We start from the raw sequence: 21,350 nt of genomic DNA on the forward strand, positions 1-21,350 counted from the left end.
TAGAGGGGCGTCCAGCATCGTCAAAGAACATCCAGCAAAGTCCAACAAATGGGACTCCCGAACGATCCTTGCCACCTCCTCAGGCATCGGTCCCTCGGGGAAGTTCTTCAACTTCGACCCGTGAGAAGTGAGCTTCAACACTGGACGCTCTTGTAACAAATAAAATACAATTAAAACACAATTGTATAAATTAAATTGCTTAATAAAAATTAAGCAATATTACATACCTCGCCCTGCCATATCATAAAAGTGACATGGTCAACATAGCCTATTAAAACGGACCTGTCAAAAGCTACTCCTAGAAAAGCCTCATCAGCGTGTACTGATGGCTCTGCAGATGCACCTGTGGTGGTGTCTGTATCATGCACCACCACCTCCTTAGCAACCCCCTCATCAGCCACAATCACCCGCTCCTCAACCACCATCCCCTCATCAGAAACATGTACCTCCGGCTCAACCCTAGCAACCTCTAGCTCAACCCTAGCAACCACTGGCTCAACCCTACCAACATCATCCCAAGCATCCTCACGGACAACATCCCCAATCCTAGCAACAACCTCAACCCTAGCATCCTGACTAACCTCATCCTGCCCGTCCACAGCAGTGGAAGCTCTACCACCTCTGCATCGAGGTGCACAAAACCCCCTACGCACTTGTGCCTCCTCAACCCTCCATTTCCGGTTAGAACCGGTCGGAGCAACGCGCCCAACACGTAAAACTGACGTACCAGCCTCATTAGCATCAACCCGAGCACGAGCCTCGGCTCTATCGATGGCCCGACCCGCAATTGTACCATCCATGCCTCTAATCCTCACTGAAAAAAAATAAAAAATATAATTAAAAAAAAATCTACCGGAAATTTAAAATATTTCAAAATTTCGGGTACTTGACAAAATACCGGAAATTTTAAAATTTATGGTATTTTTAAAAATTTATAAAGATACCGAAAATTTTGAAATTTCCGTTACAAAAAAATACCAGAAATTTCAAAATTGCCGGTACGAAATACCGAAAATTTAACAATTTTCGGTAAAAATTATCAGAAACTTGTTTTCGTAGAATTTCCGGTACACTGCTCAAATTTCCGATATCGCCCTAAAATTTAAAAAATCCGGTGCTCTCCGCAAATTTCTAAAAATGGAATAAAAGATTTTGGTTGGGTATTTTTATCTTTTCATTCCTTTGGGGGTGCGAGGTTTGATTTTTGGGGTGGCAAGTAGAATTCTCCTGGGTTAAATCCTCCGAGTTAAGTTACCCACAATAGTTAACGGGCCCGGCCCAATAATAGAGCTGAGATTCGTTTCCAACAAACCCCTACTCAATTCTATACTAGGATTCATCTTCAACCTCTGCTGCTGCAACTTCCACACCCTATTCTACGACCATGGCGACGCCGTCACACGCTAGAGCCGTCAAGTCTCTCAACAAATCCCCTGGCCGTGGCCGTTTTAAAGTAAGCTTCCACCTCACTCTCTTCCGCTATTCACATCATCAAACAACAATATGCAAATCGTTTTTACCAAATTTTCCCGCCGGAATTGCTAAAACCCTAAACCCTGCGTTGTCGAACAACTTTATTATTTTTTAAAAATTGATCTTAAATTTTGCTCTAAACATGATTAAGTAGCTATCAGTTATAGTTATAGTTGAACTTGAATGTTTGTTCTCACACACTTTTTACTAACTGTTTTTATTTATTTATTTATTGTATCTACAGTTTCAGTCAGTCTCTGAGAGAATAGATGACATCGAAATCGACGTGTATACAAGTCTTGAACCGATCAAAGCTGTGCCGAAGGAAGGTTCTTTTTTCAGAGACTACCTAATGGAATGGAGAGTATGTCTTCATTTACAATTCCTCTATGTTTTTTTATCGGATGCGTGCTATTGGTGTATAGTTTTGAAGTGGAGCAACCATATATTGCTATTTTAATAACCAACTAGCTGCTTTGTGTGATAGAATTGCATGCCTGATTTTTAATATTTGCTTGGTTTATGCGATGTTTACTTATTTTCATTAATTGTTAAATTCCAGGAATTGAATACAACGGAGGATTTTATCTCATTTTATGAAGAAGTTTTGACTTGTACACAAACACATTGCCTCGTGCTGTTGCAGAAGGAATTATTAATCTCAAAGCTACTTTCTAGGTTACACATGAAAGCAAGGCTATCCCTTGAGCCGCTTCTTGGGTATGCAAGTCATTTTGAGAATCACTTTGTTTTGCTTGAGTAGGGATGTTTGTGAATTATATGATGAAACAATATCAATGAATAGACCATATTACTGCTGTAGTCGCAATTTGACAATGTTTTGTACTAAATAGCGTAAATAGTTTTATCCAATTTCAATTGGATAGGCGTATTGCTGGAAGACAATAACCAATAAGTAATCGGGTCTGCCAGTTGATAGGTTCAAAATTCAAATGCCGTCATTCCTGTCTCTTATTATTAGGTATCAATTGAGACTGAATCAAATAGGACATGCAAACTAAATATCATTAGTTACCAAACTGAATTAAGAGCACTTTCTTTTTGGCTAGATCTATTTGTTTGCAATTGCTGCGAATTAATCTCAACACTTTGTTTTCAGGTTAATTGCAGCTTTATCTAGAGATCTTTTAGAGGAGTTTATACCGTAAGTTGCTTTTCACTTTCACTAGATGTTAGCTATTTTGGAATTTCCTGTTATTTCATTTGCCAAATGGCTTCCTTAACATCCTTAATATTCACCGTGGATATGGCTTTTGCCAGGCTATTTCCAAGAATTGTTGATTCTTTAGTATCTCTTCTAGAAAGTGGTGCTGATAGGGAGCCAGATATAATTAAGCAGGTATAGTCTATCAATTTGGCAATTTTCTTAATTAATATATTGTTCATTTCTCATTTGTTAGTCTCCTTTATTCAGTTTGAATTATGATACGGTTCAATTTCATGCAGATCTTCACGTCATGGTCATGTGTTATGATGAATTTGAAGAAATATCTAGAACAAAGCCCATCAGAAGTGCTTAAGTGAGTGATATAGATTTTTTTTTGTTTTGTTTATACTTTCTTTATGAGGTTAACTCCTAAGTGAGTGATTTCCTGCACCACATTGTTAACATCCAAGGATTGACTTGCATAGCTGAGGTTTGGACAAGGACTTAAGACTTACACATTTATTTCATTTGTTGGGTGAATTAGCTGAGAGCTGTGTTCCCTTTCCTTGTTTAAACCTGCATGCATAAATAAGTAGTTTTCTTTAGAAACTGCTGTAAATGATGCATAAATCAGATTTAGATGAAGACCTATAAATCACAATTTCTACCAAACAAAAGGGATAATTTAATGTAGGCTTTGTTACAAAAAAAGGTAAAATCTTAATGTAGCCCAACGAGACATGAGGAAATCATGGAATGACCTTGATGTAAGCCTGTAGAGAGACAGATTTCCTTAAAATGGCAACGGAGTATGATAATTGAACGGGGAACACAATTATACTGACATATGGGCTATGGTAATGGTATTGCACCATGATGCTGGCCTAGGTCGACCAGGTAAATGCGAGACACTAAGGGTGGAACTTGAAATATAGTTTAAATAAGTGTTGACAGCAGTGTAAATTCTCAGTTATTGCTTATCATTAGTTTTTGCTGTAGATGATAGAAGATAAAAATAACAATTTGAAGAAAAGAAGGGGAATTGGAATAGGAAATGGATGTTTACACCAAGGGATGTTGAACCCCTTGCTGGAAACTTGCTAATAAATGTTCCAACCAACTGATCTAGTCTCATAGGATAATTGCTTCTTTTGCTTAATTTAGCCAACTACAAGTCTGATTCTTCTATGTTTCTTTGACCATGATACTTGAAGGGCCACATCAAAACTGAGGTATTATCCAAAGAAATATGTTCAACAATTAATGGCAGAGGCAATGTCATTTGTTTTGAGAACGGCCCCATATGATCAGCTCAAAATAGGTATTGACGTCATTGATTATTTTTCGTTGTGTATATATTTCCTCCGCTGACTTTCTTGTCTTTGTTTACATGTTTAATCAATATCTACATATTGTAATAGTAATACTTCTATTCCAAAATATGGTGTTGTAATATTGTTTGATTGGACAGGAGTTAGAATAGTCCTCGCCGAGGCAGTGAAGGAGCCATCTTCATGCCGAGAGTCTGGTGTTGGATTATTGCTTTATAATATCATGAAAGGTTACTCATCAAGGCTCCATTCGAAAGCAGAGCGAGTGTTACAGTTATTGACAAGCGAAACAATTTATACCATTGCTGATGGAACCGACCAAGGCAAGTTTGTTTTATAGTAAAAAATAACAACTCAAGTTCTCTTTTATTTCACAAGATTCTGATAAGATACTATGTTCGTTTTGTATACGATTGAAGCAACTAAACCACTTGATATTAGTAACACACAAAGAACATGGGTATTTGACTGATCTTCTGCTCAACAACAGTGAATATATTTTTGAGCATTTGGATTTCTCTTTGTCCCGGCTTAGTTTTAAAAGAAGTATTTAGATTTCTCCATTTGACTCTAAGGTTGGACAATGGCATTCTTAAAATCTACTGCTGTGAAGTCCGTGGCTTAGTGTTATAAGGGTGAAATTGAATATGTTAGTTTTAGAAGCAGGTTTGACAAGTTCAGGTTTTTAAGAAATAGAGAGAAGCAGTAGTAGAAAAAATGGGATAATATCTTGAGCAGTTAGGCATGGTTTATAATTAGATGATTATGATTATCATAAAGGAGATACTGAATTTGTTATGAAAAAATTTTATGAACAGGTGTGGGGAGATTTTATTGTTGCTTGATTTAGTGCTTCAAAACCTATAAACAAAAATAGTGCTATTCTAGGCCTAATTAACTTGTTAGTGAATAATGCTCGTGCAGTGATAGTTGTTCAGGGCTATGGCTATGGCTAGTAGTGCAATGCGTAGTGAAGTAATTTCAAAGGTAGTTATTGTTATGTTATTATAAGATGTTATTCCATTTCCAAATGAAAAAAAACTAAACCTGAAAAAGAGTATGCAACTGAGTGTGAGAGTAAATTGGAACAAAATTGATTCAAAGCTGCAAAACTACCAATATTATTAAATATGCAATAGAACAGAAGATATGATTAGGTTCCAAACATGAAATATAGTAATGCCACTAATGTGCTTATCAAAATAACTTCCCACGTCCATAGCATAGTGAGTTGCTATCAATATAGCATATACTACAGTAGGCTATTAACATCATGAGATGATCAATACCTAAATACTGTAACTTAGTGGTTTGACAGTTTTATTGGAAATTTGTCAGTAATTAAGATGTCATGAATTAAGATTTTAGCCCAACAGTCATCTATTGACGGACTTGAACTACATGCATAACTCATCACATCTCTGTTGGATAATGTTTATGTAGTTTCTGCCCCGACATTGATATTATTTGGCGCACCACTACAGTAGCGTTAACTAGTAAAAGCCAGAATTAAGTGCTAGACAAATAGATACACACCATTTAGATGACCGAGCCTCAACAGGACAATTTCTTTTATATAGAAACTCGAGCATTCTAAATTCCATAAAGTGATTAGATATTGATTGTTGCATGGATTCTATTTTGCTTATTGTATTTATGTCTCTTGTATGATACTCTTCAATCTCTATTAATATGATTAGATATTTCAACCACTGATGTTGCTGTTTGTAAATTTAATTATGTTTCTACATAATTTGTAATGTGTAATATTACATTGTTTGATTATCTCTATCCGTCTCATTTCAGAGTCAAAAACCATTTTGAACATCATAAAATCCGTGTTCAAGGAATTATGCGATACAATGGAGCCCAAAGAGTTGAATTTGGTATGGACTTGCTTATATAAGGAAGTGCATGAGTGTGTTAGTACTGGAAACATCAGGCATTTAAGACGCATTTTATCGGTGCTTGTCTCAGCTTTAAAGGAGCAAAAAGGTCAAAAGGTGTCGGGTAAGTTACACTACTTTATGCAAATGAAATCCTCCTTTTTATCTGTTCAACTAAGCTGGTGACAAACCAATATTGGATAAATAAATTAAATTTTGCCTTCCTTTTTGGGAATCTTCTCTAATGTTTAGTTATCTTTTTGTTCCTTAAACTGAGTTACCCTGAGTATTCCCACATTCTCTTTGTTTGTTATATTCCCCATTTTGTCAAGAGTGTAGTGTCACATCAATAAATGTTTTTAAGTGTATTTAATATATTTGTTTCAAGATATACTACACAGTTTCTTTAGTTGTCCACATGCTTTTCACTAATTTCAACTTCCCTTACATGTGGCAGATTATAAGCCTATGCTTGAACTTGTCCTCTTGCTTGTGCGCTCATATGTCACATCTTTGGGTGTTGCCAAGTCACAAGAAGATACACGCTTAGTTGTTGATGAAGTTTTGGAATTAATGTTAGCTACTCTCGATGGACTCTGTATTTACAACGAATCAATGATATCTGAGTGTGCTACCCAGTGGGCTCCAATTTTTAAATCACGAAGCTCAAGGTAATGGCTGAGACAAACAGTGCACTTTTGATTTAAACCTTCTGTTTAACTTATTTCAATACTCCCTTGTGACACGTTTGAGCTTGTTCCAGTTTGCTACATTTCATTGAAAAACTGCTACAGAAGGATTCCTGTTTACTTGCTTTCAAAAATAATGTTATAAGGTAAACTTTGAATCACATGATCAAATCATTGTTCTATATCCTGGATATATTATCTGACTTATGTGCTTGTTTTTTAGTGCAATAAATGAGTTAATGGAGATTTCAGAGGAGGAGGTCATACAGCTATTACAATCCTTCTGTGAGAAAATGCAATTGGATATACAAGACTCAGACTTTGTAAACGGAGAAAGTGCAGACGCATTAGTTAGGATATGCAATAAGTTGCAAGGGACTATCCGTTCTTGGATAGAAAAAATAAATGATATTGCACACTCTGGCGTTTCTTGTGAAATTGATGAAAGAAAGTTGGCACTGCTGTGGGGAGTTGTGAACTGCTATTCTTATATGTCTATTGCTGACGCCGTTCCATCTTTGTTGGTGCATCTTTTGGATGCGGTAGATCAGTTTCTGACCGTTAAAGCTGGTATTCCACCCTTTCTCCTTTCAAATATGATTTTCTTTTATGTGCAGTAGTCTTGTAGAACCTTGTGTCTGGGTAATATTAAAGCTGCTTTTCCGTTTTGGAAATTATATCAGGTTTGCTATGATTTTTAAATGGGTTGGACCATACTAAAAGTAAAATATATGGTTGTGGGTTTATAGTTGGATTGTTGTATTTATTGAATCTTTTTGATGCTTTACTCTTTTTTTTCTAATCTGCACATGTTACACACTGATGGATTTTGTAGACTATATATAAACACACAATTTTTTGTTTTCTTATTCTCTTTTTCATCTTCAGACCACATTGCAGATAGGTCTAGAAAAGCATGGGAAAGCATTATAGGTGCTCTAGTAAGTTCTTACAACAGATTATGCAATGACAGTAACCTCGGAGCTTCTGATGAAACCAAAAAGATCTTATTTTTTGCAAAACGATACAAGTCATCTTCACACGTGTTGTCGGCTGTTGCTGGTTATTTGGAAAGCAAGTATGGGTAAGTGGATATTTTAAAGTTAATTATGTTTTAAATATTTCAATCTTTAGTTGTCAAACTGTCCCTATTTTATCTGTACTCCCTTGGTATTTGAATACCCCTCTCACTTTTATATGTTATAGTTCTTCTTTGGAAGACACTGGGTGTAGAATGTACCATCCAGAACTTGAAGAAATGACTGCAGAGGAAGTGGCAGCATTTGGTGATAATTTGTGCCATTCAGAGAAGGAGGTTCGAATTTCAACTCTTAAAATACTCTGTCACTACAAATCATTGGGTGAGAAAAATTCCTCGATGGATCAGTCAGCTTCGAAGAAAAGGAAAATCGAAGGTTCCAACACAAGAAATAAATCAGCTGCGAAGAAAAGGAAAATCAAAGCTTACTCAACTTCCACTGTGGATAACACAGGAAATAATGTATGTGTCTTTAAGTTATGCGCCTTTGCCTTTTTTTAACTTGAGTTTTAATATGACTGTATTTTTGTGAAATAACAGCCTCTGCTGGTTCTACTGTCTATTGAAACAACTCCAGTTTCAAAGGATACTTGCAGAAGTATCCAACGATTGATTTCCAAGATACAGATGGACTTATCTGCTGGAAGGGTTATTGATGTTTATGCACCTCTTGTTTTGAATGGGTTATTTGGCATCTTGAATAACCGATTTATGTCTATCTGGAATCCTGTATTAGAATGCCTTTCGGTCTTGGTTAGTTTGCATTTTTCACTTGTGTGGGATACCCTTACCGATTATCTGGAAAGATGTCTAGCAATAAGAGAGACCTCTAACAGTGCCGATGGTGCATCGTTTGATCAGCCAGCTGGTATGTTTCAAGTTCACTGACATCATATATTGAGTTCATCCTTACTCCCCCCCTTTTTTTTTGTTCATGATGTCTTAGGTGAGAGACCTAGACACCAATGTATAGTTTATTGTTCATTGTTTGGTTTTTGACTTGAGTTTAATCCACTCTGTAAAACTATAAGTAGTTTAATCAGTGTATATTTAGCTTAGTTTGTAACAACCTATATAAAAAGTTTATATTTGTGTTAAATTTTGTTATGTTTTTCTTTAAAATTTTTATATTTCTAACATGTAAAATTCCTGTTTATATTATTCTACCATTGTGCTGTTTTGGTAATTAGTTGATTATGTTTCTCAGGTTTACTCGGCTGTTTCCAAACATTTGTCTATCATGAATCTGATAGCACTCCATCCGTAACAATATTGACATTATTGCTGCAAGCCTTACAAAAAATTCCAACTGTTATTGAACCTCGCTCTTGGCAATTCATTCCTCTTTTTTTGAAGTTCTTAGGATACAACACTCTTGATCTTGCAAGGTAGATAGCTGCTAAATCCTTTTCCATGATTTTGAAATTTATGATTTGTTTTCCTCAGTATTTCACTTAAATTGCCATGTTTAGTAATTTGTTTTCTTTAACAAAAATGAAATTGCAGTGTGGGATTGTTTGATTCTCATGCTTGTAAAGGAAAGGAGTGGAAGCTGATCTTGAAGGAATGGCTAAACTTGTTGAAACTTATGAAAAATCCCAAGTCATTTTACTTGAGCCAATTTATTAAGGAGGTTCTGCAAAATAGGTTGAGATGCAATTTGATTCTGTATCTTGTACATCACTGCAAAGTTCTTTTCTTTTTAGTTACTTAGATAAAACTTGGTGGTCCCTAATTTTAAACATCTTCCCCTTCTTTTTTTGGGATTTTATGGCAGGCTTATTGAAGAAGACGATCCTGAAATACAGTTTAGAGTTCTGGATTGCCTATTAATCTGGAAAGACGATTACTTTTTACCATATACCGAGCATTTGAGAAACTTGATTAATTTTAAAACTACAAGGGAGGAATTAACTACATGGAGTTTATCCAAAGAATCTAAAATGATTGAGGAATCTCACCGAGCTTATCTTGTGCCCTTGGTTATTCGTCTTTTGATGCCAAAAGTAAGAAAGTTGAAAGGACTTGCATCTCGAAAGGTACATTGAATTCAAACTTCTGAGATTGTTTGATATATCTGTCTTTTGTCATCCCTTTTAGCTTGGTCGAGTGATAATATTTTCTCTACATTTTGACAGGAAGCAAGTATTTCTCATCGGAAAGCTATTCTGAGTTTCATAGCTAAACTTGATATCACTGAGCTGCCTCTTTTCTTCGCGTTACTGATAAAGCCGTTGCAAATAGTAGAGAAAACTGACGGGCTTGCTAACTTGTTTTGGACTTTACCTATAGGTTGCACTAGCGAATTTCAAGCGTCATCTTTGTTAGAATATTTTACTTTAGACAATATTGCAGCCTTATCCTGGAAAAAGAAATACAGCTTCTTGCATGTCATAGAAGATGTTGTTGACGTTTTTGATAAATTGCATATTAAACCTTTTCTTGATTTACTGGTGGGTTGTGTTGTTCGAGTGTTGGAGAGTTGCACATCAAGTCTTGACAACATAAAACTGAATGTGGCAGAAAATCAAACATTGGTAATTTCTTGTTCACACTGACTAATTTTGTTTAGCACTCTATGTTTATGAACTTGAGGATGAAATTGCCGTTTCGGAGTAGATGATAGTTTAAATTGTGAGAAGCATGTGTTTCAATGTTCACTTAGCCATAAAGCTGGTTTATTATTCTAGACTAAAATAACCTTTTTGTCCTTAATAACCAATATTTTCTATTAATCCTCACAAATTTGACAACAAAATTCAACAACAGTCTGTACGGTTTTACGTTAAATTGATGATTAATATAACAGGGTATTACAATTCATTAACAATCTACTAAACATGACTGACTATATAATTTTGAACATCATTAACCATGATTTTTAGGTGTTCAAATATACCTGATATCAATTATAATTTATAACTAGAGTTTTCTTCAAATATAAATGATTTTTTAGGTTTTCAAATATACATATCTACTAACCACAATTTATATTCAAATATATACCTGAAAATTGTGGTTGATAACCATTTAATGTCACGGTTTTTTCTAATATACATATCTACTAACCACAATTTCTATTCAAATATATACCTGAAAAGTGTGGTTAATAACCATTTAATATCATGGTTAATGAGGGTGGCACCTTGTTATATTTATTAACCGTCTGCCAAATGTAATTAATCATGTATTTGAACATCATTAACCATTCAAACTTTTGTTGAATTTAGTTGTCCCATTTCTTTTGTCGAAATAACGCCCCTCTTAATAAATACATTGAGACAACAGGCATATGGGGATTAAAATCAACAATTATTTTGATAGTCACAAATGGAAATAGATGTATGTTACAAGAGCTAGAAGTATTTAAACCTCTCTTATCAATATTTTAGGAACAAATGTCTTCGTTGTTTTGTTATCCTATTCTTATATTGCTTTTTTGTTGTTTTCCATTGTAATTTGTATTGTTGTTTGATAGCTTCTAAAATACTAGATTAAGCAGTTTACTATCCAAAAACATACTTTTTGTGCCTTATATGATCTATGTTGTCTGTTTTATTTGATTTGATGTTCTTTTTTGTATTTGTTTGTGCAGATTGGCAATTCTTCAAATCAGCTCAAGGATATGAGATCTCTGTGCCTGAAAATTGTTTCCTATGTTGTCAATAAATATAAGGATCATGAATTTGGTTCTGATATGTGGGACAGATTCTTTTCCTCTGTAAAACCCTTGGTTGATAAATTCAAACAGGAGGCTGCCAGTAGTAGGAAACCAAGTTCACTGCTATCTTGCTTTCTGGCCATGAGTGCAAACCATAAACTGGTATCACTATTATGTCGGGAAGAAAGTCTCATACCTGATATATTTTCCATTGTTTCCGTAAATTCAGCTTCTCAAGATATTGTAGACTGCGTTCTAAAGTTTGTCGAGAACTTGTTAAGCCTTGACAATCAGTTGAATAATGAAGACAGTTCTGCCCATAGAGTTTTACTTTCAAATATTGAAGTGCTAATCGACAGCATTTGTTGTTTATTTGAAAGTGATAATGCATCCAAGAGGTATTTATTTTTTGTCTGCTTGTGCTCTCACAAGTTTATTGGCTGAAGAATTGTTTTGACTTTCAAACAAAAAAATATTACAGGGGAAAACTTTACACTTAGGGGGCAAAAGACATAGTATTTTTATATATCAAGGGGGTGTTTGAAATTTTTTTTCCAGGGGGGAAAAGCGAATTTCGCCTATATTACAAGGGGTTTTTGTATATTTAACCCTATTTTTTTTATCATAAGAGTAGGTGGAAGCCTTGTCTGATTGATTCCATTTTATGTTGGCGAGAAACAACACTGCCTTTTTCTTGTATAAGAACATGTAGAGGGGAGTTGGGGCTTGAGTATTAAAAGTTTTGACCCGTGTTTTTTCCTTGGGCAGAAAACTGATCAAATCTCCTGGAGAGACATTGATTAGAATTTTCAAATTTTTACCCAATTACATCAAGGAGGCAGAGTTTGCCAAGAGGTTTGTGGGCATACTGCTTCCATTTTTGGAAATGAAGACACAAAGTTCTGGTGAGAGAACCTCCAATATCTCCGGTTGCTTCATTATCATCCTTTTCTATTTTAGCTAGTTAATTTTTATATTGATACTGAAGTTCTCCTTGCTATACTGTAGATGTTTGTATTGAAGTCTTGCAAGTCATTCAAAACATCATACCCATACTAAGAAATGGAAGCACCAATAAAATTTTGAGTGCTGTTTCTCCTTTATATATTTCGGCTGAGTCGGATATGCGTTTGAGGATATGTGATCTCCTTGATGTTCTTGTTGCATTTGATGCATCTGTACTCTTGGTGGTACTGATTTCTAAATGTCTCTCTAGATCCACACATTGTTCTCTAACAAATACATTCTACATTCTGTGTTCCGTTCTAATTTTCCCTGCTTTTGTTGTTGGGGTGCAGGCCAAACTTCTTCGTCAGCTGAATGCAACATCTAGTTTGGGTTGGCTTGATCATGATGTTATTTTGGATGCCTACAAAAACATCAATACCGATTTTTTTAGAAATGTTGAAGTGGAACATGCATCACTTATTTTATCACACTGTGTGCTTGACATGTCCTCAGAAGAAACAACTTTTGTTTATAATGCTCAGAGTACATTGCTATCTTTTGTTGATTTTTCTGCATTCATCCTTTTACAAGAGGTAAGCAGTGAGCATGAGTTGTCTTTAACGCAAAGCACTCATAGTTGTTGGACAAAATCATGCATCCAGCGTATTACAAAGAAATTTCTCTTGAAGCATGTGGCAGATGCCATGGATGGACCACTCTCTGTTAGAAAGGTACATAGTTATTTATGTTATAAAATCATATTTCAGAGTTGGGTACTGTATGAATTTGTAGTTATATGTAATTTTATCTGCATATTTTCGGACTCAATCCCATGTCTAGTTTGACAAATAGTTGCCATTTCTATTTCCATGTCTAGTTTGACAAATAGCTACCATTCCTATTTCCAAGCATGACAAAGATGTTGGAATGATACTGACATAGATACTAAGTTTATTACTGATTGACTATGTGAATATAAAATTCATGAAAATGATTGTTTAATCCTTTATGTTCATATTCTGTTTAATGTCATTGCAGGGATGGATGAAGTTGTTAAGTCAAATGGCTTTGAAGCTTCCAGACGTGTCAAACCTTAAATCACTCACAGTTCTGTGCAATGAGGACGGTGAATCAATTTTTTTTGACAATATAGCCGATCCAGTGGTAGGTTTATGCTTAACCGTTATGTTATTAAAATTGATTGTAAAAACATCTCACAAGTAAATTTGATATTGCAGATCCGTAAGAGAGTGAAGGCATTGTCGCTGTTTAGAAATGTAATCAGTACAAACAAATTATCAGAGGTAGTAAGTTTAACTTCACAAGTAAAAGCATCATTCCTAGTGACCATTTTTTTTGGATAAGCACCTAGTGACTGGTTTTTAATTATTTATTGTTTATTCCAGTTTATCACTGAAAAAGTGTTCATGCGACTCTTCTTCAACATGTTGTTTGATGAGAAAGGACAGGTTGACCATATGAAAACTGCATGCATCGAGACCATTGCTTCTGTAGCTGGTCAGATGGGATGGAAGTCATACTATGCACTATTGGACAAATGTTTTCAGGGAGTATCCAGGAGTCCAGACAAACAGAAACTCTTTATACGCCTTATCTGTTCTATTTTGGATAAATTTCACTTTTCAGAACTTTCTCACACTGAAGAACCTAAGAAAGCTTTGGTTGGTGTTTCTGACATGGGGATAAGTGACGTTGTTTCTTCAGTTAATTTAGGAAACTTTGGTGCGTCTAATATAAACGGAGATATACAGACGTGCCTCTATAAAGTTGTGCTTCCTAAAATACAAAAGCTGATGGATTCTGATTCAGAAAAAGTCAATGTAAATATCAGTCTTGCTGCATTGAAACTACTCAAGTTACTTCCAGCTGATGTGATGGACACATATCTTCCAACAATCGTTCATCGAATTTCAAACTTCTTAAAGAGTCGTCTAGAAAGCATTCGTGATGAAGCTAGGTCTGCATTGGCTGCTTGTTTGAAAGAGCTTGGATTGGAATACTTGCAATTCATTGTTAAGGTTTTGCGATCTACCCTAAAGCGAGGATATGAACTTCATGTCCTAGGATACACATTGAATTTTATTTTGTCCAAGTGTCTCTCAAGTGCAGTTAGTGGAAAGATAGATTACTGTTTGGGGGATCTCCTTTCTATCATAGAGAATGACATTTTTGGAGCTGTTGCGGAACAGAAGGAGGTGGAAAAGATAGCTTCAAAAATGAAAGAAACAAAGAAGAAAAAGTCATTTGAGAGCTTGAAATTGGTGGCCCAAAACGTAACATTCAAAAACAATGCGCTAAAGCTGCTTGCACCAGTGACTACTCATTTGAAGAAACATGTCACGCAAAATATAAAAGGAAGATTGGAAAATATGTTGCATAGTATAGCTGCTGGTATTGAAAGCAATCCATCTGTAGATCGGACCGATCTATTTGTCTTTATTTATGGCATTGTTGAGGATGGCTTAAAGAATGAAATTGGTTGGCATGAGAATAAGTTGACAAAAATGAAACATAAGGATAGCCGTACTAACGCTAAAAGAATTTTTTCAGGCCGTGTAGTTGCTAGTGGCTTATTATGCTCACATCTGATAACAGTGTTTGGTATCAGAATATTACATAAACGTATGAAGGGTTTGAAACAGGATGTAAAAGATGAAAATACCTTATCCTTATTAGATCCTTTTGTCAAGCTATTAAGTGATGGTTTATACTCGAAGTACGAGGACATATTGTCTGCTTCCCTTGGATGCCTTACTGTACTGGTAAACTTGCCTTTACCATCTCTTCAAGTACATGCCGAGAGAATAAAGTCTGCTGTACTGGATATTGCCCAAAGTTCAGTGAACTCTATCAGTCCTTTAATGCAGTCATGTTTGACATTGCTGACTACGCTTTTGAAAAACACTGAAATTTCTCTCACCCCAGACCAAATACATATACTAATTCAGCTACCAATATTTTTGGACTTTGAAAGAAATCCATCTTTGGAGGCCCTTTCACTTCTAAAGGGTATTGTCAACCGCAAGCTGGTTGTACCTGAGATATATGATATTGTTACTAGGGTTGCTGAATTGATGGTGACAAGTCAAGATAAACCTATTCGCACGAGATGCCGTAAAATTTTGTTGCAATTTTTGCTGGATTATCGACTTTCACAAAAGCGCTTGCAACAACATCTTGACTTCCTGCTCTCAAATTTGAGGTAAGTGCAGTGTTTTCTTGATTATTAATAATATAGTTATCTTTCTCATTTTTTGAAGATTGATTTTAGGCCAATGGGTTTTATCCTTACAGGTATGAACATTCGACTGGGCGGGAATCTGTTCTTGAAATGATTCGTGATATTATAGGAAAATTTCCAGGAAATGTTTTGGACGAGCAATCACAGACATTTTTTCTCCATTTGGTGGCTTGCTTGGCAAATGATAATGATGATATTGTCCGTTCTATGAGTGGGGCTGCTATAAAGATGCTCATTGGTTCTGTTAGTACCAAATCACTTGAATCTATTCTTAAATATGCTCTTTCTTGGTATTTGGGTGGCAAACAGCAACTCTGGGGTGCAGCCGCACAGGTATTTCTCTCTAAATTGCCTTGTGAATCATAAATTGATTTGAAAGCATAATACTTGAATATCATATTGTCTAAATACTTATATTTTGGGTCTGATTGTAATATGATCATATTTAGCAGATTATGGTTGTTTGGGTCTTTGGGGCCGTCTTTGTGAATCAATTAGATTAGTTACTATAGAATGCGAGTTGAGCCTAACTCTTCCCTTCAAAATGGCTTATAAAATGAGGAGCGCCCCCCTATTTAGACACAATTATTCAAGCCATCACTCATTCGATGTTTTGACTCTTCACACTCACACCCCCTCACGGCCAACACTATAGGGCTTGGTGCATGGATATAAATGGTGTGTGTGCACAATTACGGAAACCTGATAGCAAGTGACCCAAATAGATCATGGATAGACTCTGGCACCATCTTAGAATGTGAGTTGGGCCTAACTCCTCATCCCTACAAAATCTCCTTATAAGGTGAGGAGTGTCCCCCACTTATAAAGAATTATTTAAGCCATCACTCATTTGGCGTGGGACTATGGCTGTGCATGGTAACCGAACCCTAGAAACCAAACCATTTTTTGGTTATGGTTTAAAAAGCAAATCATTATCTCAAAAAACCGGTTCTTGTTTGTAAAATAGATTCAAATCGGTTTGGAATGGTTCAAAACCAGTTTCTGATTAAAACTCATTATCACTGTGATAGTTCACGTCCTGTTGAAGCCATTGCTTCTGGGAATGTCGTTGGTTCCGCAAACTATCGTTTATGTAAAAGTCTCAGGTTCTGCAAACACCGCAAGACATTGTTTTGTGAATGTTGCCGGTTCTACAAACACCACACTTCTCTGAATGCCGTCAGTTCCACAAACACCACCGCTGAGTGTTACCAATTCCGTGAGCATTGGTGATAAAGGCAAAAAATTCTCAAAAACATTCACAGATAGGAACGAGAAAGAAATGTAAATTGATTTTCATAAAATCAATTGAGAAACTCAATTAACTATTTACAAGAGATTGATTCAGAGTGAGAAGCGACATACGTTCCCTTGCTTCAATGAAAGAGAAAGTAAACCGGTTTATAAACCAAACAAACCAAACGGTACTCAGTTTTTTGGTTTTGGGATTTATTGGATCCAATTTGGTTTTTAACAAATGGACTGGGCTTTTTAAAATTGGTACAGTTTGGTTCTGGATCAATAAAACAAAACCAGTTTTTTTGAACACCCCTATGTGGGACTCTAACAATTACCAATTTAACTTCAGTAGGTGTTGAGATATCCACGTAGACTAGAGATATGTCTAATACCTCATCGTTTCTCCTGGAGAAATTCCCTAAAATACAGACAGTTGAAATGAACGAGTCATTAATGAGCAACCCCCAGTTGAAATGAACGAGTCATTAATGAGCAACCTCCATAGGTGGAGCAGCTGAGCAGCAGAGAACAAACTTAACCCATAGCAAAGACATGGATGCGATGAACCCCTGCTAATACAAGCATTTCTCTCCAACCAATTACTCCAAAGAACAAAATAAGTGCCACATTGGCATAACCATGCAAATACAAGCATGTCTTTCCAACCAAATGCCCAAAGAACAAAATAGGTGCCACATTAGCATAAATGATCTCTTCCGTTCTTCCATTGACAAATTGGAAAGAAAATGCTCTAAATTCAGATGAAACTTCCAAGACTAAAAAAAACATCCAAATGGCTTCTGTTCATTATATTATAGTGGCTTCTGTTCATTATATTATATTGGTTGCTGTTTAGAAACTAGAATTACTCATAATGCAATCTAATGGAGAAAGAGCTCTGTTAGCATGTGTATTAGTAATAATACATTCTTGAGAGCTGGTGTCCAAACAACAAATTTGACCTTAGAATCACAATAGCTTTAGTTTTCCATAGGGTATGCAGTAGTAAGAATTTAGAACGAATCTATTCATTGTTTTTTATTTTGCTTGTTTTTTCTCAAACTAAAAGTATCTTAGCATAGTTTTTTTTCTTCTCCGTTTTTGATCTCTGAAATGGCTGATACAGGTTTTGGGGATGCTGATTGAGGTAGCGAAGAGTGAATTTCTTAAAGATATAGACTGTATGCCTTTAAAAAAGAAAGAAAGACCTATAGACTGTATCTTGCCGGTGACTTGTCGCATCTTGCAGTCTGCTATACATGCAGTCACAAACAGGCAAGAGAGCTTTGAGTCCGAATCCACCATTCCACTTTGGAAGGAGGCGTACTATTCTTTAGTTATGCTAGAGAAGATGATTCATCAATTCCATGGCTTATGCTTTAGCAAGGATCTAGAGGTAAATTTTGTTGTACTGTCTATTAAATATATACATACAGACTTGGATTTCTTTGGCGGTGCGTGTAGCTGCCTATTGCAAAGTGGAGACCGTTCTTTCTCACCCTTTAATAAACATGCACCATTTTTTAATAAAAACTTTTCCACTTAACTTTCCACCCATCATTTTTAACTTCTTAACAAGCACGCTGACATGTTTCTTTTACCTGCATTTCAGGATATATGGGAAGCAATATGTGAGATATTGTTGCACCCACACTCGTGGTTACGCAACAAATCAGGTCGTCTCATAGCTCTATACTTTGCTCGTGCAACAGATGCCAACAGAGAAAATCATCAAAGCTCCTTAAGTAGCTATTTTATGATGACTCCTAGTAGATTATACCTAATAGCCACTTCTCTTTGCTGCCAATTGAAAATGCCACTCATTGATGATGCTGACAGCGACCTGATGACCCAGAATATTGTCTTTGCTATTCGTGCTGTCTATTCTTTAATGGGGCAAACTGCCAGCATTGATCCATCTGCATTCTGGTCTACTCTTGAGCAGAATGAGCAGAATCGATTTATCAAAGCTTTTGACTTGATTAATGCAAGAAAAGGAAGAAGCATGTTCGTGTCTTCATCACTTACCTCCTCTATATGTGAAGACAATAGTCAACTTAATGTTAAGAACACCCAACATATACTTGTATCGTTATTGCTCAAGAAAATGGGCAAAATTGCTCTTCAAACAGATGCTATTCAGGTTGGTAGTCGATCTCATTGCATAAATGTTCTTTAATCTTGACCAATGTGCATATGAGTAATATTACTTCTTACTTTTCTTGTTTAACAGACTGAAATAGTCTTCAACAGTTTTGGGAAACTTATGGCACAGATACAGATTAGTAGTATGGATGACTGCCTGCACTATGCACATGTAGTCCTGTTACCTCTGTATAAAGTTTCTGAAGGATTTGCTGGAAAAGTGGTAGCTGGTAATTTCTCGTTTCCCTCTTAAATTTCCTGTATCGATAAATGCCAAATCTGCTAGATATCCATTTTACTGGAGGATTTCAGTTGCTTGGCATAGAAAAAGATTATATACACTGTTCTATATGGTTCACGAACCTCTCATGTTACTAAACACGAAATGCTCATCTTACGGGGTAGGCAAAAACGCAAAACTAGTGGACCTCGTAAATAAATGTGGGTCATACATACTAGAATTTCTTGTGTCATATATCAGGATCCTATCCTGATCTCAGGGATTTTTATTGAAGATTTTGTTTACCTTGTATCTTTTCTGTGTTTTTTTTTTTTATTTTTTTATTTCTTTTGGCTGTGGAATGGGGATAACCAGCCATAATGTCTAATAAATAAATGCTTCTCTGCTCGATTTTTTCCTAGTTTTATCTTTACCGATTCCTCCTTTTATGTCATATTTTATTAGTTTTACTACCCCCTTTTATTACTGTCTAACAGCTTTGAGTATGATTGTTCTTTACCAGATAATCTCAAAAAGTTGGCAGAAGACACCTGTGGGAAAATAGAGAATATTATGGGCACTCAAAACTTTGTGCAAGTTTATAACCTTATTAGGAAGAACCTCAGTTTAAAAAGAAATAAGAGGAAACAAGAAGAAAAGCTCATGGCTGTTATTAATCCGATGCGAAATGCCAAAAGGAAATTGAAAATTTCTGCCAAGCATCGTGCCAACAAAAAGAGAAAAGTTATGACTTTGAAGATGAGGAGATGGAATCGTTGATTGATGGAGGGGTCATGGTTTTAGTACAACCAAGAATCTTACCATCTTATAGAGATTCATTGTGATCTGCTTGTTTGAGGAAAAACAAGTGGGTTCGTAGTTTTTTGAAGATCACGAGCAAATTGGTAGACAATAATGTGTATGTCTCAGGAGGAAGACTTCCAAAGTATGTATTCTGAGTTTTCTGCGTGAAGTGTTTTGGGTAATTCCAAGTCTTATCGTTGTACATTTTTAAGGATTGGAAAAAAGAAGTACAAATGGATAGCACATGGAGGAGAATATTATTTAACAGATTTTTTGACATTCTTTTCTTAAACCTCCCAGTGTATCCTTAATTTTTGTAGTGAATGAAAAATAGGCACTTAGTTTTGTCCTAATAGAATGTAAAACATATTTTATTGATAAATTTTACTTTAATGATATATATTTTAAAATGTACTAGTATGTAATCATTTTAGCTTTAATGAGTAAAGGAAACACTAAATTTGAAGCAAAAGAAGTCAAATTTTATTTATGATATAAGCATGTAGTATGTTTCTTTTATGACGGTTAAGTTTATTAATTCATAAGTCTAGAGTCATATTCGGGTAAATGTCTTTTTCAACCATACAAATCAAATAGTGGATTCACCCTATGTCATCTGATATTTTAGAACTTGGTTGATATTTTGTTTGCTAAAATATCGACATCTATAATAAAGAACCAAAGTGAATCTTGCTTTCAAAACTCTTACTTTCCTAGCTTTTTCTGTGAGTGGGTTTTTACCTTTGAAGTTGATGGATACACTTCTTGTAGAATAACAATCAATATGTCACGTCGTATTTAAAGATGATTTTATGACAAGGTTTTTCCCCTTAAAGTATAATACGTGTTTTTGGACGTATTATTAAGAAATGTGGTCTTGATATGTGATAATTATCTTCGGCATGATTTCTTGGTCCTTCAATAAGGTTTTGCACATTTCCAATGTTCATGTAATGTTTTTTTCTTTTTCAATTTCAAAAATACAAATCCCACTTAAAAAGTATTATTTGTAGATGTAACATCAACAATTTTCAAAAGCAGAAGCCTATACTTGTTACATTTTGGATCTTGGACCTCTTATTGTCCTATAGTTTCGATAACGCACACTGTATACCTGCTTGATATTTGAAATACTTTAGGGTATTTTCCGTTTAAAATCTGCAAGTATGTTTTTAGGCGCCACGCTAATTATAGACATGTCCGGAACAATTTCCTTCTCCTTTGGGGATGCATCTCCAGACGCAAAGTACATTTTTTAGCTCAAAAACAAGATTAATGCAAGCAATGAAGGATGAAATTATTGAACTTTACCTTAATTTGTAGCATTTTTTGCTCCCTTTGATGTGATAAAACACAAAAATGATGTTTTGGAGTCAAAAAGTTGATTGAGAATGAAAGTTTGGTTTTTGGGCTATGGAGGATAGATGAACTATGTGAAAGATGATCATGCAAGGTGATGATATATTCAATTTTCTGCTTGACATT

At 35.4% G+C, this 21,350-nt stretch overlaps 1 protein-coding gene across 1 annotated transcript; it reads left to right on the forward strand.

The window, feature by feature from the left end:
- Nucleotides 1-1,298: 1,298 nt before the first annotated feature.
- LOC131661580 (uncharacterized) lies at nt 1,299-20,279 on the forward strand. Its single transcript, XM_058931169.1, has 31 exons — nt 1,299-1,453; nt 1,718-1,837; nt 2,036-2,193; nt 2,594-2,638; nt 2,755-2,833; nt 2,941-3,014; nt 3,856-3,962; nt 4,113-4,295; nt 5,779-5,982; nt 6,316-6,529; nt 6,622-6,693; nt 6,771-7,117; nt 7,436-7,631; nt 7,754-8,048; nt 8,127-8,454; nt 8,794-8,974; nt 9,093-9,233; nt 9,364-9,625; nt 9,725-10,123; nt 11,182-11,645; nt 12,016-12,152; nt 12,256-12,437; nt 12,546-12,926; nt 13,234-13,359; nt 13,434-13,499; nt 13,602-15,418; nt 15,511-15,790; nt 17,823-18,092; nt 18,309-18,839; nt 18,930-19,071; nt 19,585-20,279. The coding sequence occupies exons 1-31, from the start codon at nt 1,385-1,387 to the stop codon at nt 19,839-19,841; spliced, it is 8,127 nt and encodes a 2,708-aa protein (XP_058787152.1). The 5' UTR covers nt 1,299-1,384; the 3' UTR covers nt 19,842-20,279.
- The last annotated feature ends 1,071 nt before the right edge of the window (nt 20,280-21,350 follow it).

Source organism: Vicia villosa, linkage group LG3 (assembly GCF_029867415.1).
Source record: "Vicia villosa cultivar HV-30 ecotype Madison, WI linkage group LG3, Vvil1.0, whole genome shotgun sequence".
Classification (NCBI taxonomy): domain Eukaryota; kingdom Viridiplantae; phylum Streptophyta; class Magnoliopsida; order Fabales; family Fabaceae; genus Vicia; species Vicia villosa.

Excerpts from the sequence above, each read along its gene's own strand:
- LOC131661580 (XM_058931169.1), top strand. The coding sequence starts at position 1,385 with ATGGCGACGCCGTCACACGCTAGAGCCGTCAAGTCTCTCAACAAATCC. Across the intron at positions 3,015-3,855 it reads AGCCCATCAGAAGTGCTTAA|GGCCACATCAAAACTGAGGT; the intron begins GTGAGTGATATA and ends TGATACTTGAAG. Across the intron at positions 7,632-7,753 it reads TATTTGGAAAGCAAGTATGG|TTCTTCTTTGGAAGACACTG; the intron begins GTAAGTGGATAT and ends TATATGTTATAG.